This window comes from Atta cephalotes, assembly GCF_000143395.1.
Source record: "Atta cephalotes unplaced genomic scaffold scaffold00002, whole genome shotgun sequence".
Lineage (NCBI taxonomy): Eukaryota > Metazoa > Arthropoda > Insecta > Hymenoptera > Formicidae > Atta > Atta cephalotes.
In genome coordinates this window covers 6,445,702-6,458,724 of record NW_012130066.1, presented here as the reverse complement: position 1 = coordinate 6,458,724, position 13,023 = coordinate 6,445,702, and the positions used below count along the sequence as shown (strand labels likewise).

General features: G+C 32.0%; 2 protein-coding genes across 2 annotated transcripts in view; one reads left to right on the top strand and one right to left on the bottom strand.

Annotated features, from left to right (window-relative positions):
- Nucleotides 1–3,652, bottom strand: part of LOC105621123 (kinesin-like protein KIF23) — a 4,998-nt gene extending 1,346 nt beyond the window's left edge. The window contains exons 1-10 of the mRNA XM_012202597.1: nt 3,642–3,652; nt 2,840–3,391; nt 2,553–2,723; nt 2,228–2,426; nt 1,344–1,482; nt 1,073–1,272; nt 890–994; nt 721–806; nt 476–606; nt 155–363 (exon numbers count right to left, since the gene is read on the bottom strand). Of these exons, the coding sequence (XP_012057987.1) occupies nt 155–363; nt 476–606; nt 721–806; nt 890–994; nt 1,073–1,272; nt 1,344–1,482; nt 2,228–2,426; nt 2,553–2,723; nt 2,840–3,391; nt 3,642–3,652 (1,803 nt within the window). The remainder of the gene's footprint in view (nt 1–154; nt 364–475; nt 607–720; nt 807–889; nt 995–1,072; nt 1,273–1,343; nt 1,483–2,227; nt 2,427–2,552; nt 2,724–2,839; nt 3,392–3,641) is intronic.
- A 1,628-nt stretch (nt 3,653–5,280) lies between these two features.
- Nucleotides 5,281–9,047, top strand: LOC105621112 (zinc finger protein OZF-like). The gene is made up of 4 exons (XM_012202587.1): nt 5,281–5,428; nt 5,649–5,774; nt 5,898–6,011; nt 8,041–9,047. The coding sequence occupies exons 1-4, from the start codon at nt 5,281–5,283 to the stop codon at nt 9,045–9,047; spliced, it is 1,395 nt and encodes a 464-aa protein (XP_012057977.1).
- The last annotated feature ends 3,976 nt before the right edge of the window (nt 9,048–13,023 follow it).

Below are 13,023 nucleotides of genomic sequence, written 5' to 3'. Positions count from 1 at the left end.
TACACACACACACACACACACACACACACACACACACACACACACACACACACACACACACACACGATATTATATTATATATTATTTAAATTAATGTAGCTTGCAAGCAAACACACGAATACGCGCACATAATACTAATGAGTATTGAGCCCACCTCTTGTTCCAAAATTTGAATCCTTTCATTAGCACTGTTTAATTTACGCAAAAGATCATCTATTTGCTTTTCTGATTTGCAGACATGTCCTTCGAATGCAGATATCTTTCTTTTTTGCTGTATATTTGCAGCTTTTAATGAAGCTGCTTCAATTTTTAAATTTACATTTTCTTGCTCTATACCCATTAATGTCCGTCTAAAATCGTCTTCTATAAATGAAACGCATGTTTTATTATTATTGTTGTAGTCATTGTTATTATTATTACGGTACATTATTTGATTAATAACAAAATAATTTTGCTAAAATTGAATATATCTCACGTTTTTTTTGTAAATCCGCGCGAAGTATATTGCGCTTGTTGATACGCTGTTCCAAATATTGTATTAAAGATTGTATCATTTGATCATTGTCCGAAGTAATAGTTTCCAATTGAGGAAATGATCCTCCCAAACTAAAATAATATTTAAACATTCGATTATATTATGCGACAATTTATGAAGAAAATAAGCGAAAAGAGAGGGGAAAAGAATTTGAATTACAACTGTTCAGTCAATTGTTGCAATACCTGTATACTAGACCTAGATCAATGTTCAAATCAGCTGCTTCTGGTCGACCTTCTTTCTCTAATTTGCTTCTTGCTTCCTTGAATATCTAAACAAAATAAAATTTATATTGACATGTGTAAATGTGCATATTCTGAAATTAGAAAATATTATATAAGTTAAAATTGTTACCTTATTCGCTTGTCTTCTGCCAGGAGTGAAACCAAGATCCAATTTTACAGTAGTAGGCCTTGTGATATGCACTTCTTGAGTCATTTCCGCGAATTTCATTACTTGCTACGTATTAAAAATTGAAAAAATTAATGTTTGTATTGCTTTTCAGATATATATTTAATACATTTCACTATCACATACAATAGTTTCGTCATAATCATCTGCTCTTGGATTTACACAGACTATCATTCTGACTTGTCCTTCCCCATCAAAATAGTTTTTGAATAAATGTGTAAGCTTAGAATCCCGATAAGGAACTATTTTATTTGTACCCTGATTCTGATTCTCTCTCAAAATTTCCAAACATGATCGTAGAGTCATTAGAGAGTTATTAATGTTTCCTATAAAATTGAATACTTGTTATTTAAAAACTTTCATAAATTTCATAAATGCAGCAAATGAAATATCCTACCTGCTTCTCGTAAACGTTGACCGGTATTTTTAGTGCGATTCGTTCGCTCGCTACCTGCTAAATCCACTAAAGATAATTGACTTACGCACACGACTTGTTTAGTCTGCATTACCTGTTCACCTTCACTATCCAAAGGTGCCTACAATAAGCAGAAAGATAATAAGCGATTAAAATGCAAGTGATTGTATTTTAAGATATTTCTGAAGTCTGAAGTTTCAAACAATGCGAAAGCGATAGAAATATTACGATCTGAATTTATCAGAAATATATTCAGAAATGTATATTTAATTATTGATAGGTTGAAATTGTGTTATTTCAATCATTACTATTTTCTTACATTAGGTTTAGATTTTGAAAGTGGCAATCGTAAAGAGTTGTGTAGCTGCTCTCTATGCCAAAGATTCGAGTTTAAATCCACCCAAAATACATATCAAATTTTGTCATTGTCTTTCAGAAGACAATGGCAAAAGTATGACCATGACAACCTCTTGTGATATGATCGTTTAAGTCTAACATAAAAAACTATAATATCCATTTCCAATGTTGATTAATTTTAATCTTGTTTTAACTTACTCTTTTCTAATTTTTAGAAGTAGAAAAAGATAAAAACGAAAGATTAATCTACATTGATATCTTATATATCTTATATATATATATCAGAGGATATATGCAGAAGAAACTTATACTCGTATTCATAGTCAGGCCTTATATTTAAGGCTTCCTTAAATTTATCTTTAGATACTCTATGATATATATTTCATTGATTGCTAAGCATCTAAAGATAAATTTAAGGAAGCTTTAAGTACAAGATCTGACTATGAATACAGACATAAGTCTCTGACAAGATTGAGGAGAAAAAGAAGTTGTTCAAAAGGATGTTGTACCTGTACAAGTCTAATAGTGAAAACGCTGTGTGATCTACTCGATTCTGCATTCAATGCTGTGTATTCAACATGTCTTTTCCATTGTCCACGTTGAAATAGCTCAAAAGCTTCTTCTGCACTTTTTACTTCAATTTCTGTAACGGCGTGTACATACATATTTTTGTTGCCATCTTCCCTTACTATTTTACTCTGCAATGTCCTACATTAAATAATAAAATAAATACGTATAAAATAAATATTTTCTATGTATATAATAAAACTGCAAATATTTCCTCTTATAATATATGTGTACATATATAAATATATAATATACACATATACTTACTTGGTTCTAGCATAATCTTCATCTAACAAATCATATACGCTGTTGTTGTATATTTCAACATATGTGACAAATACAGCATATGCATTATCTGCCTCGACTGATACACTTTGAGATTCATTACGTTTGTGAGCTACCACTGGTTTACTATCTCCATCGCTATCTACCTTATGGCTATATTGAATATTATTTCATATGAGATAACATTTAATATTATCTGCATATGTAATCTAACTACATAAATAGATATTTATCTATCTTTATAATTTTTCTATCAAATGGAGACTTACTGTTTGTCGAATCTTGCTCTTTGCAATAGACCTGCCTGAAACTGTCTTTCCAGCATAGCATCAGTCTGACTTTGTATATCAAAACCATTTAGTTTATCTGGTTTAAAGACAAACTTTTTCGTTTGATAATTGGCAATAGTATTAAAAATAACATCCAAACATCGAGGCATGATACCAGCATCTTGTGGTTCTCCAGTCATCGTATATGTTTTTCCACTACCTGTTACACCATATGTAAATAACAGACCATTTCTTCCATTAATAAGGTTTTCAACTAGAGGAAGAGCAACAGTTTCAAATATTTCTCTTTGTGTCACATCAGACTTAAATACATGACTGAATGTCGTTTTTATCTCCTTATTAGTACGAAAGTTGACTGTTGATCCTGGAGGCATAATCACTACAATCTTGTCAGATTCAACTGTCATACATGATACATCCGTTAAAGATTGCATTGGACGTAAACGACAATAAACCTGCACGGGATCTTTAGACATCATATTCGATCCCTTTGGCCGACTGATTGGCTTACGAGCTGGAGTTTTCGAACGTCTGAAACATTTGTGTGAAGGATGTTTACTTTCACCTTGTGCCCAATTTCTTTACTTCTAGATAAGTTGCGGATAACATTATCCAGAAAATATTTCCATTGTATTCTGAGAGATATCTCTTGGATAAAGTTATCTAGAGATGAAGAAATTGAGCATTACTCTCTTAAAATTCACAAGCATATATTTAAACATTTAAGGGTCAACACTTATTGAGCTTGAACACAAAATTATATTAATTTTACAATACTTACGCGGGCTTCATTATATAAGTCAGTTTAATTTTTAATGTTTGTTAAGTAATTCTAACGATTCCTCACTCTTTAATAAATCGTGCTAAATTAAGACACCCGTGTAAAAGTTCGTTACGATTTTTCGAGTACTTTCAAATTGAATAGACGCTATTACTATGAAGAGTTGCCAAGTATGGGAGATTTTCCCCTAAATTTGGGGAATTTCGTCAATAATGAAACGGTTGCAAATCGCTCACCGAGCGATTGGTTCTTATTTATAGATCTATGAGAATCTTGCCACCGTATTGGTTGCGATCTGGCACTGTTGGCCTAGTTTCCATCGAGAGTTTAATCCGGACCAGAAAGTGAGAACCGCAATCGAGCATTTCCCTGTCATTCGACTGTAACAGGAGTATACTCGACTGTAGTTGCTTGGTTCTTACATTCTGAACCAGTTTAAACTCTTGGTGGAAACTAGACCAATTTATGTGAATTTACGTCTTCCTATTAAAGCGGAGAGCACAAATTCTTGTATAACACAAAACATGAGGCATGAGAAAATCAACCAATCAGAATCCTTTATTTCATGGAGAGGAAGATAATAAAGAAGTTTTGGTTCATTTTCTTATGCCTCATATATTGTATTATGCATTATGCAAGAGTCTGTGTTTTCGCTTTATTATCAAAACAGGATGTCAAAGAATAACATATCTTATGGCTCCTGCACACTGGACGCGGAAACGCTTGCAGCACGGCAAAATGAGACGCGGCAACCAATGAACACATTAGAAGAAGAACACATTTTAAGCTTATTGGCTATTGCATCATTGCCGCATGACAAGCGTTCCGCGTCCAGTGTGTAGGAGCCATTTGTTTGCATCGTATGCTTTGACATGCTTTAAAATGCTCCTACTATAGCATTTACTCACTTTAACGCGCTTGTTGAAGTGAGTAAAAGCTATAAGGGGCATATTGGAGCATGTTGAAGCATGCAACGCGAACAAATCTCTATTATCTTTCATGGATAATTAGCTCTGCACAATAAAAGGAACAGAGAATAGAGAATAGAAAATAAGAATTTCAATCTATCAGAAACTGTGTATTCCACAATACATGATTTCTGATAGGTTGAAATTCTTGTTCTCTGTTCCTTTTATTGTGCGCCCTTTACAAGTACTTAAAACGCGTGAGTGATTGAGCGCAACTCTTGTCTTAATGGCTGCGTTCAGTAGAATGTTTATTTTGCAACTGTTGGAGGTTTTCTTCACGTTGATTGGGTTATGCTTTTAGATGGTCAAGAGGAATGGTCCTATCTCAGCAGAGAAAATTATGTATTCCACAAAGCATGATTTCTGATAGGTTGAAATTCTTATTCTCTGTTCCCTGTTCCTTTTATTGTGCGGAGCCCCTATAACTGTTGTCTGCTGAACGCAGCCAATGTCTTCTTCAACTATGGTCGAATCTTGGATCGTCGGAGCCATTCTCTTGCAAAGCAAATATCTTATCTGAGTTGATAACTGCCAAAATTTAAAATTCCATTTCTGCCGATTCCGATCTATGTAGAGAGTTAACTTGTGCGATTTAAATCCTGTCGAGGAAAATTTTACTCGAGATTAACATTTGCACTGCGATAATTTTGAAGTAACATGTCGAAACCAAAATGAGTACTTGTCAAATAATATCATGTAGAAATAATTATCGAACAAAAGAATCCAGAACTATACATTTTCATCGCTTTCCAAGAAAAAATGCGTTATTATTACAGTGGGAGAAAGCTTGTGGGAGAAAAAATATCAATATTAAAAATGGTATATATGAAATTAATATATCTTTGTTTATGTACATTGTCATAGGCTACATTGAGATTGTATTCTTTTAATATGATTCGTCTTGCTCTTAAATTTCTCACTGGATTTAAATGTATAAACCAGTCATATTCAAGAATTTTATAATAGCTGCAAAGTTGCTTTTTCTGCTGAATACAGCCATAGAGTCATACAATAAAAATAATATATTCTATATATGTAGGACGCGTCTGTTCCATCCATTTTGATTCAGCAGCATACAAAGTATATGATTTACACAATCAACCAAAAAAAAGAAGATTAAGATCTGATGCAGTACCCACATTGAACTTAGGGTCAAATGGCCAAGGTACGCAAGTATAAGCTTTTTTGGTAATTAAGAAAGTGTATTATATTATTATATTTTTTATTTGACTACTCCGTTGCATTATACAATATATTAATATTTTGTTTATTATCTTAAATGCAATAGTACCAGATACTGCAATGAATACAATACTGCCTAAAGAGGAGTTAGAAGTGATGAATACAACACTATTTGAAGAGCAGATGGAAGCTTCGACTTCAAGACACTTATTAAATTTGAGTAAGCAAATTATGACATGTGATAATCATATTAACTCCTGTAAAAGTAGTTATGTTCAGCAAAGAAAATTGATCAGTGAGCACTTAATGATTCTTTAATATGATTGGTTTTTTGCCTTTAGTTCTTCATTTTATTTTTTTAAGAGTGATATTCATAATTTGTTCTTATTTTAAGACTATTTTAATGTCTTAGAACTTCTTTTCTGATTAATTTCTGGTTAAATTAATTGATGATTAATTCAATCATCACGATTGCTAGTATGAGAACTGAACAAAGTCTCGAAAGAGGAAGAAAGAGAATATTCTGATACAATAAACTGCTGTGACATTTCTGTGAGTTGATCATCAATTAATTTAACCAGAAGTTGATAAAAGAGGCCTTTAAGATGCTAATACAACTCTCTGATTGGCTTATAACATCTTAAAACTGTATTTAAGATAGTCTTAAGTATAAGAATCGACTATGAATACTGGCATAAAGGTATAGGACTAATTATATTGAAGATACAGTGTGCTTTTCACTGAAACCATTATATACTAGCATAGTATAGATAAAAACAGTAGGTTCATTCAGTCAAAACTGATATTAAGGCCTGTTGCACATAGGATATATTAACGCATTACAGCAAGAAACGATGTGATAGCTAATTAGAGTCTGACCTGGAAAAGTCTAATTGGTCTTTAAGGATGAACAGTCAAACTTTGATTATTCGTCTTTGTCTAACTCTGTAATAACATGGAAGAGAATCACAAAATTATGGATATTATCTTATGATTTGGTACATGATAGCCTATAGATTTTCGGCACTAACAGTGAATATCAGAATGCAAGCCAAGTGAGTCTGGTAGGATCTGGCAGTGAAGAACGATGATATTATCAATCATTTTAATTGTATTGAGGATAAAAATATGATAACATGCATATTCTAAATAGAACATCTTAAAAATATCTTACAGGCTTTTTACAATAAGCTATTATCTAAATTTAGTCTTGAATCATAAGAAATTGATCAATAACCCGTACACATCATAATAGTAATCGTAAAACACTTTAAGTTAGCCAATCAGAGCTGAAAGTTTTTGAAAATTCTTGATTAACGCACTCATTGGAATGAGTAAGAACTATAGCAGTATATTGGAACATGTTGGAGCACACAAATCTGAATGCGAACAAATCTTATAAGTTGTCCCATTTGTTCGTAACACTCATGAGCATCATTTCATCTCTATTGTTCATCAAATGTTAAGGATGAAATGTACGCAAACAAGTTACGAACTTATATGCGCCTCATTGTCACCACATTGTCCTATTTAAAAAAATTGATAAAAAACGATAATAAACAATACAATCTGTCAAAAATCTTATCGTTTCCTATCCATTGTTTCACTTTTTATATTCTGAAAGAAATGTTATCGTTTCCTAGCGTTTTCTGATGAACGAGGATTCAATCCTTGGAATTCGGTAAAGAAATTTTGTAATAACTTATTATTTTTTAACATTTTAAAATGATCGTGAATTATTATTATGGAATTATCATTGTGAAAACTTTTTTATAATCAACTCAACTAAAGGAATATGAAAGTTTGTTATCAAATTATCGTACAAGTTTAAAAAATCTATGATTCATCATGAAAATCCATAATCATGCATCAACGACGATTCAAAATATCTTATCGTAAAATTATAACAAAGTTATAACAAAAATTATAACAAAATTTTCATAATCATTATTAATAAAGTCGCAACAAAAGTAAATACTTCCCATCATATTATTACGGAAAATTTATTGTTATTTATCGTATATGAAAAAAAAACGATAAAGAATTAATTGTAGAATTATAACATTCTTTTGTTCTTTATAATTCATAACTACGATTCATAAAAACGATTAACCATTTATTATCGTTTTCGATCGATATTTTAACAGGTAGAATAATTAACGTCTCTATTAATAGTGTTATTAGAGATAACGTTAATTTTATTCATCATATCCAATTTTTTATAACTTTATGCTATTATTAATTCGTAGACACAGAATCTTCTATGTCTGGAGAATTAACAGAAAACTTCCTGGACAAATCCAACAATCCGCCAGTGAAAATTGGCAAAAAAGGATTCGTCGAATTTAGATTACAGAACAATATTTTAAAGAAGCAACATGTTAACGACAACAATAGAAAGGAGTATAAAATCAGAGAAAATGAGATGGAAAAGAAACGACAAAACGAAGAAGAGAAAGACAAAATTAGCGAGCACCATTTTTATGAAGAGGATCAGGATGCAGACAACGAGAATGAACAAAAAATGAATACTAAAGACAAGTTCAAACTTGAGTCGGGAAAAAAAATTCATGAATGCAATCAGTGCGGTCGTACATTTCTCCTGCATCAAATGCTAGTGTTGCACATTCAGCATTTCCATCGCAATCGCCGATACGATAACTGCAAGAAATCGAATTTGCTGAAGCATAAAACCATACATTTAGACAAGATGCCATTCTCGTGCTCAGTATGCCAGATTAAGTTCAGGTTGATGGAGCAGCTGCAGTATCACAAGAAAATACATATGAATGAGATGCAATATGCCTGTCAGCATTGCAGTCGCAGATTTGTCACTGTTGAAGAATGCAAGAAACATGACGATTTGGAGCATAAGAAAGTAAAGCCGTTCCAATGCGACATCTGTGGTAATTGCTTTGTAGCCAAACAGGGCTTGCAACAGCACATAGCACAAAAACATGAAGAATTATTCACATGTAATTACTGTACAGAGGTCTTTCACACAAAGACATTGCTAAACCAGCATTTGCTTACTCATATTGGTGATCGACCACATACATGTAAAATTTGCCTGAAGACGTTTCTCCGATTGCATCATTTAACCGAACATATAAAAGTTAATCATAGTGAATTGAAAAAGACAGAGAACTACAGTGATGCGCAATCTGAGACCCAACAATTAACTGTCTGCAGCCCTCCAGCTTATAGCCCAAAATACAAAATTATATTTTCTATTTCGTATAAAATACCAATATAATAGTATAAGGAAGTTTAAGGAAGTTTTCTAGTGACAGAATATTCATTTTCAAAAGTAATTTTTATGAATTAAATTTATGAAAATAGTATAAGCTTACGGAGTTAAGATTTTAGTTACATTTATAAATTTTTTATTTATATTTTATATTTATTTATATTTGAAGTAACATTTAAATTTTTACAAAGCTTTTTATTATAAATTGTACAAGATATAGATAGATTACAGATCATGTCACAAAAAAATCGTTACCATCAGGCCAGCGGTGATCAAGAAGCTCCCATTTGCCTACAAAGCTACAAATCGATTGTTTTTTAGGTAAAAGGAGCCCTCTCGCAATGGGAATGATTTTTCGCGACATGACCTCTGTATGCATCTATCTATTTTATTAATTTAAAATAAAAAAAACTTTGCAATTTAAGATGTTACTTCAAGTATGAATAATATGAATACAAAATATTGGCTCTGTGTTTTATTCATTTTTAAATTAAAACTTAATTTGATTCTCAAAAATTATTTTTGAAAGTGAATATTCACACTAAATTCCTTTAAGAGGATGCTGGATCGATGGCCAAATTTGATCGAGGTTGGTAATACAAACTTTTTTAAATTCTAAATTTGATAATAGTGACATCTTTTATTCATTTCTTATATTTATTATCATTGTGTCTCATTCAAACGCATTCATTTATTCTTAGCATTGTTTGTTTTGTCTCTCGGGAGCTGCTCGAGGTCACTCCAAATGAACCCAGTATACTTGAAATATATGACATCCGTCATACCGACGTTCGATATTCATCATAACAATGGATGTCGTATGACGGATATCATACTCGAAAGAATAATTGCATTATTCTTTTGAAAAGTTTGTTCAGTTCGAGGTGATTAATTGATCGATGAGTGATTAAGAGCGAAGTTCTTTAAGTTTTATGTAAAAACAACAGTTAGAATATGTATAACAATATCTATAAAAAATCGTGTTTTTTTCTAAATAATTAGCATATTCTGTTTGCCTATGTGTTGCGTTCAAAACTGTAAGAGTTGTACATTAGTCGTACATTGAGCTGATCTTAAGTATCAAATTATATTTATTAACATTATTATCATTAATTTTATTAACATTATTTTATTTCATTACTTCATATTTTATTCATTTACGAGCTTTTGTATTTTTTCAAATTTTAATTTTGTTTTTACAATTGTTATGTATGTATTTTTACTAACACTGCATTTGAATTTAGCACTAAATTTTGGACAAATTTTTGATTGGTTGTTTACCAGGTATATAAATATGAAATCGGAATTTTTTTATAGAAAATACACGTTTATTACATGAAAATGATAAAAAATATTTTATTCGAAATATTGCCCATCGGTAGCTATATTTTTTCCACCTGTTTGACAATTTGTGAATGCCACGCCAAAAAAATTGTTGCTTTTTTGAGCCAAACCAGTCATCTAGCCATTTTCGTACATCTTCGTAAGAAGTGAAGCGCTGAGCAAGTGCGTGTCCCATCGATGCAAATAAGTGGTAATCGGACGGAGCCAAGTCTGGTGAGTAAACCGCATGCGAAAGTATTTCCCAACCTCAATCGTTTCCTTGACCAGTTTTGCTGTGTGTGATGGTGCATGATCATGAAGCAAAATCACTTTGTGTTGCCTTTTTTGATATTTTGGTCGTTTTTCACACAAAGCTTGATTCAAATTGATCATTTGTTGTCGATAGCGTTCAGTATTAACGGTTTCGCCAGGTTTTAGCAGCTCATAATAGATCACACCTTTCTGATCCCAACAAACACAGAGCATTGTCTTCCATCCATAGCGATTTGGCCTTGCAGTCGATATCGATGATTTGTCTGGAGTTATCTATGATCTTTTACGTTTAGGATTCTCAAAATATATCCACTTTTCATCACCAGTCATAAATCGATGGAGAAATGATTTTCTTTTGTAGGCGAGCAGCATTTCGCAAGTGGTTTTTCGGTTTTCCTGCTGTCTTTCATTCAGTTGTGAAACCCATTTTTCCATCTTCTGGATCTTTCCCATGGATTTCAAACGTATGGAGACGACTTCTCGTGTCATATTCAATTGATCCATGAGTTGTTGTTGAGTTTGAGCGTCATCCTCATCCAACAATGCTTGCAATTCGCTGTCTTCAAACTTTTTCGGTGGTTTTCCACGTTCTTCGTTTCTCATGTCAAAATCGCCACTTGAATTTTTTAAACCACTCAAAGCACTGTGATTTACCAAGAGCATGCTCACCGTAGCTTCGACAAGCATTCGATGCGATTCTGTAGCAGTTTTCTTCAAATGGTAATAGAAAATTAATGCTGTCCGCAAATCGTAGTTTCCAGGCACAAAATTCGACTTGTTCAACGCTATTACAAACTATACTATTATATGAAACTTGTATTGTTGTGAGTTGAAAATCTTTGTCAGATGTCAGAACAAGGAAATGGCGTCAACGGCGCCGTCTGACGGCAACTACATTGACAGCTATGGCCATCTATTGGTAAATTCCGGTTTCATATTTACATGCCTGGTAGTACTTTTCCGCCATTATGCGCAATGAAATACCTTATATTTTTATATCATGAATTCGACAACACCGAGAATATGTATTTCCTATAGTAAAAACTAGGGAGTTGATTGTGTATCTTGAAATGAAGTGAAAATTACAAAAGTGAACAAATTCACAATTAGAATATTCATAATTTAATTGGTCATCTCTAATAATCATTGCTCACTTTTGTAATTTCCACTTCATTTCAAAATACACAATCAAGCCCTAGCAGTCCATGTGTTTATAGTCAAAGCACAGTATAATAGTAAGGAGATTCCGTGTCAGCACCTTTGATCTCTGCGTCGCAGTCACGTGAACACATCCGCCATGTTAACGTTTGAAAAATCAGGATCGAAAGAGAATATAATGCCCCTTAAGTAATAATGTAATTCTACACTAAAAAATTTTACAAAAATACTATCTAATGAACAAAATTAATTCGAAAATAGTAAGAACTAATAAATAAATCAAATTTATTAAGTAATTATTATTAAATAATAATTATAAAACAAACATTTTTATTTTTCGTAAAAAAATATTAAAAATATAATATAAATTTTACTTATATAAATATAGATATAAAATAAAAAAAATATTATATTTGTGATTTTACCTAATTAAACATAATTATAAAAATATTAATAAATAATTATGTACATTGTATATTTATATATTTTTTAGAAATATGGCGCAGCTCTTAAATTGTCTTTTTTTGCCACAGATATCTGCTTACACGGGATCTGTGTAATATATACGTTCTTGTCATCTTGCATTTCATTGGATCCGGCCCAAAACAAAAGCTGCGCAACCATACCTGCGCGAACACGCATTTTTTCGCTGAGTTCTCTACTTATACTATGGTCAAAGTGCTCATATTATATGTAATACTTCTATATTGCTAACGCAGCCTCTTTTTGAGAATGGAGAATGTGCACAGTAAAGACAGCGGAGATATCGTATCTCTCACTTCCACAGTGTACCTCGAGTGTGCGTATGCGCTACCATAAGTAACAAAGTAGCATTTTTGTTTCTTTTTTTTTTTTTCAGATCTTATATTCGAGACCATTTTAAGTACGGTCTTAAGAAGTCTCGAACTAATCAGACCAATCAGAATGCAATCAACGGCATTAACATCTTAAGACATTAAGGACGTTCTCCGAAAAAATCCATTTTCTTTAGATTTTTCTGAAACTTACAGAATAAGCTTGTTTAGTGTCCTGAACATATGTTTTAAACTCAATACTCGGGCGAGATTAAAAATCGAAATATTCCACTTCAAAGTTGAAGCATTTAAAAAAAAAATATATATATATATATATATATATATACGGTGGGACGTAATTAACTTACGTATAGCATACTATTATACGTAAGTTATACGAGTATGACCATGACAACCTCTTGTGATATGATCGT

Excerpts from the sequence above, each read along its gene's own strand:
- LOC105621112 (XM_012202587.1), top strand. The coding sequence starts at position 5,281 with ATGAGTACTTGTCAAATAATATCATGTAGAAATAATTATCGAACAAAA. Across the intron at positions 5,429-5,648 it reads AAATATCAATATTAAAAATG|GACGCGTCTGTTCCATCCAT; the intron begins GTATATATGAAA and ends CTATATATGTAG. Across the intron at positions 6,012-8,040 it reads AAGACACTTATTAAATTTGA|ACACAGAATCTTCTATGTCT; the intron begins GTAAGCAAATTA and ends ATTAATTCGTAG.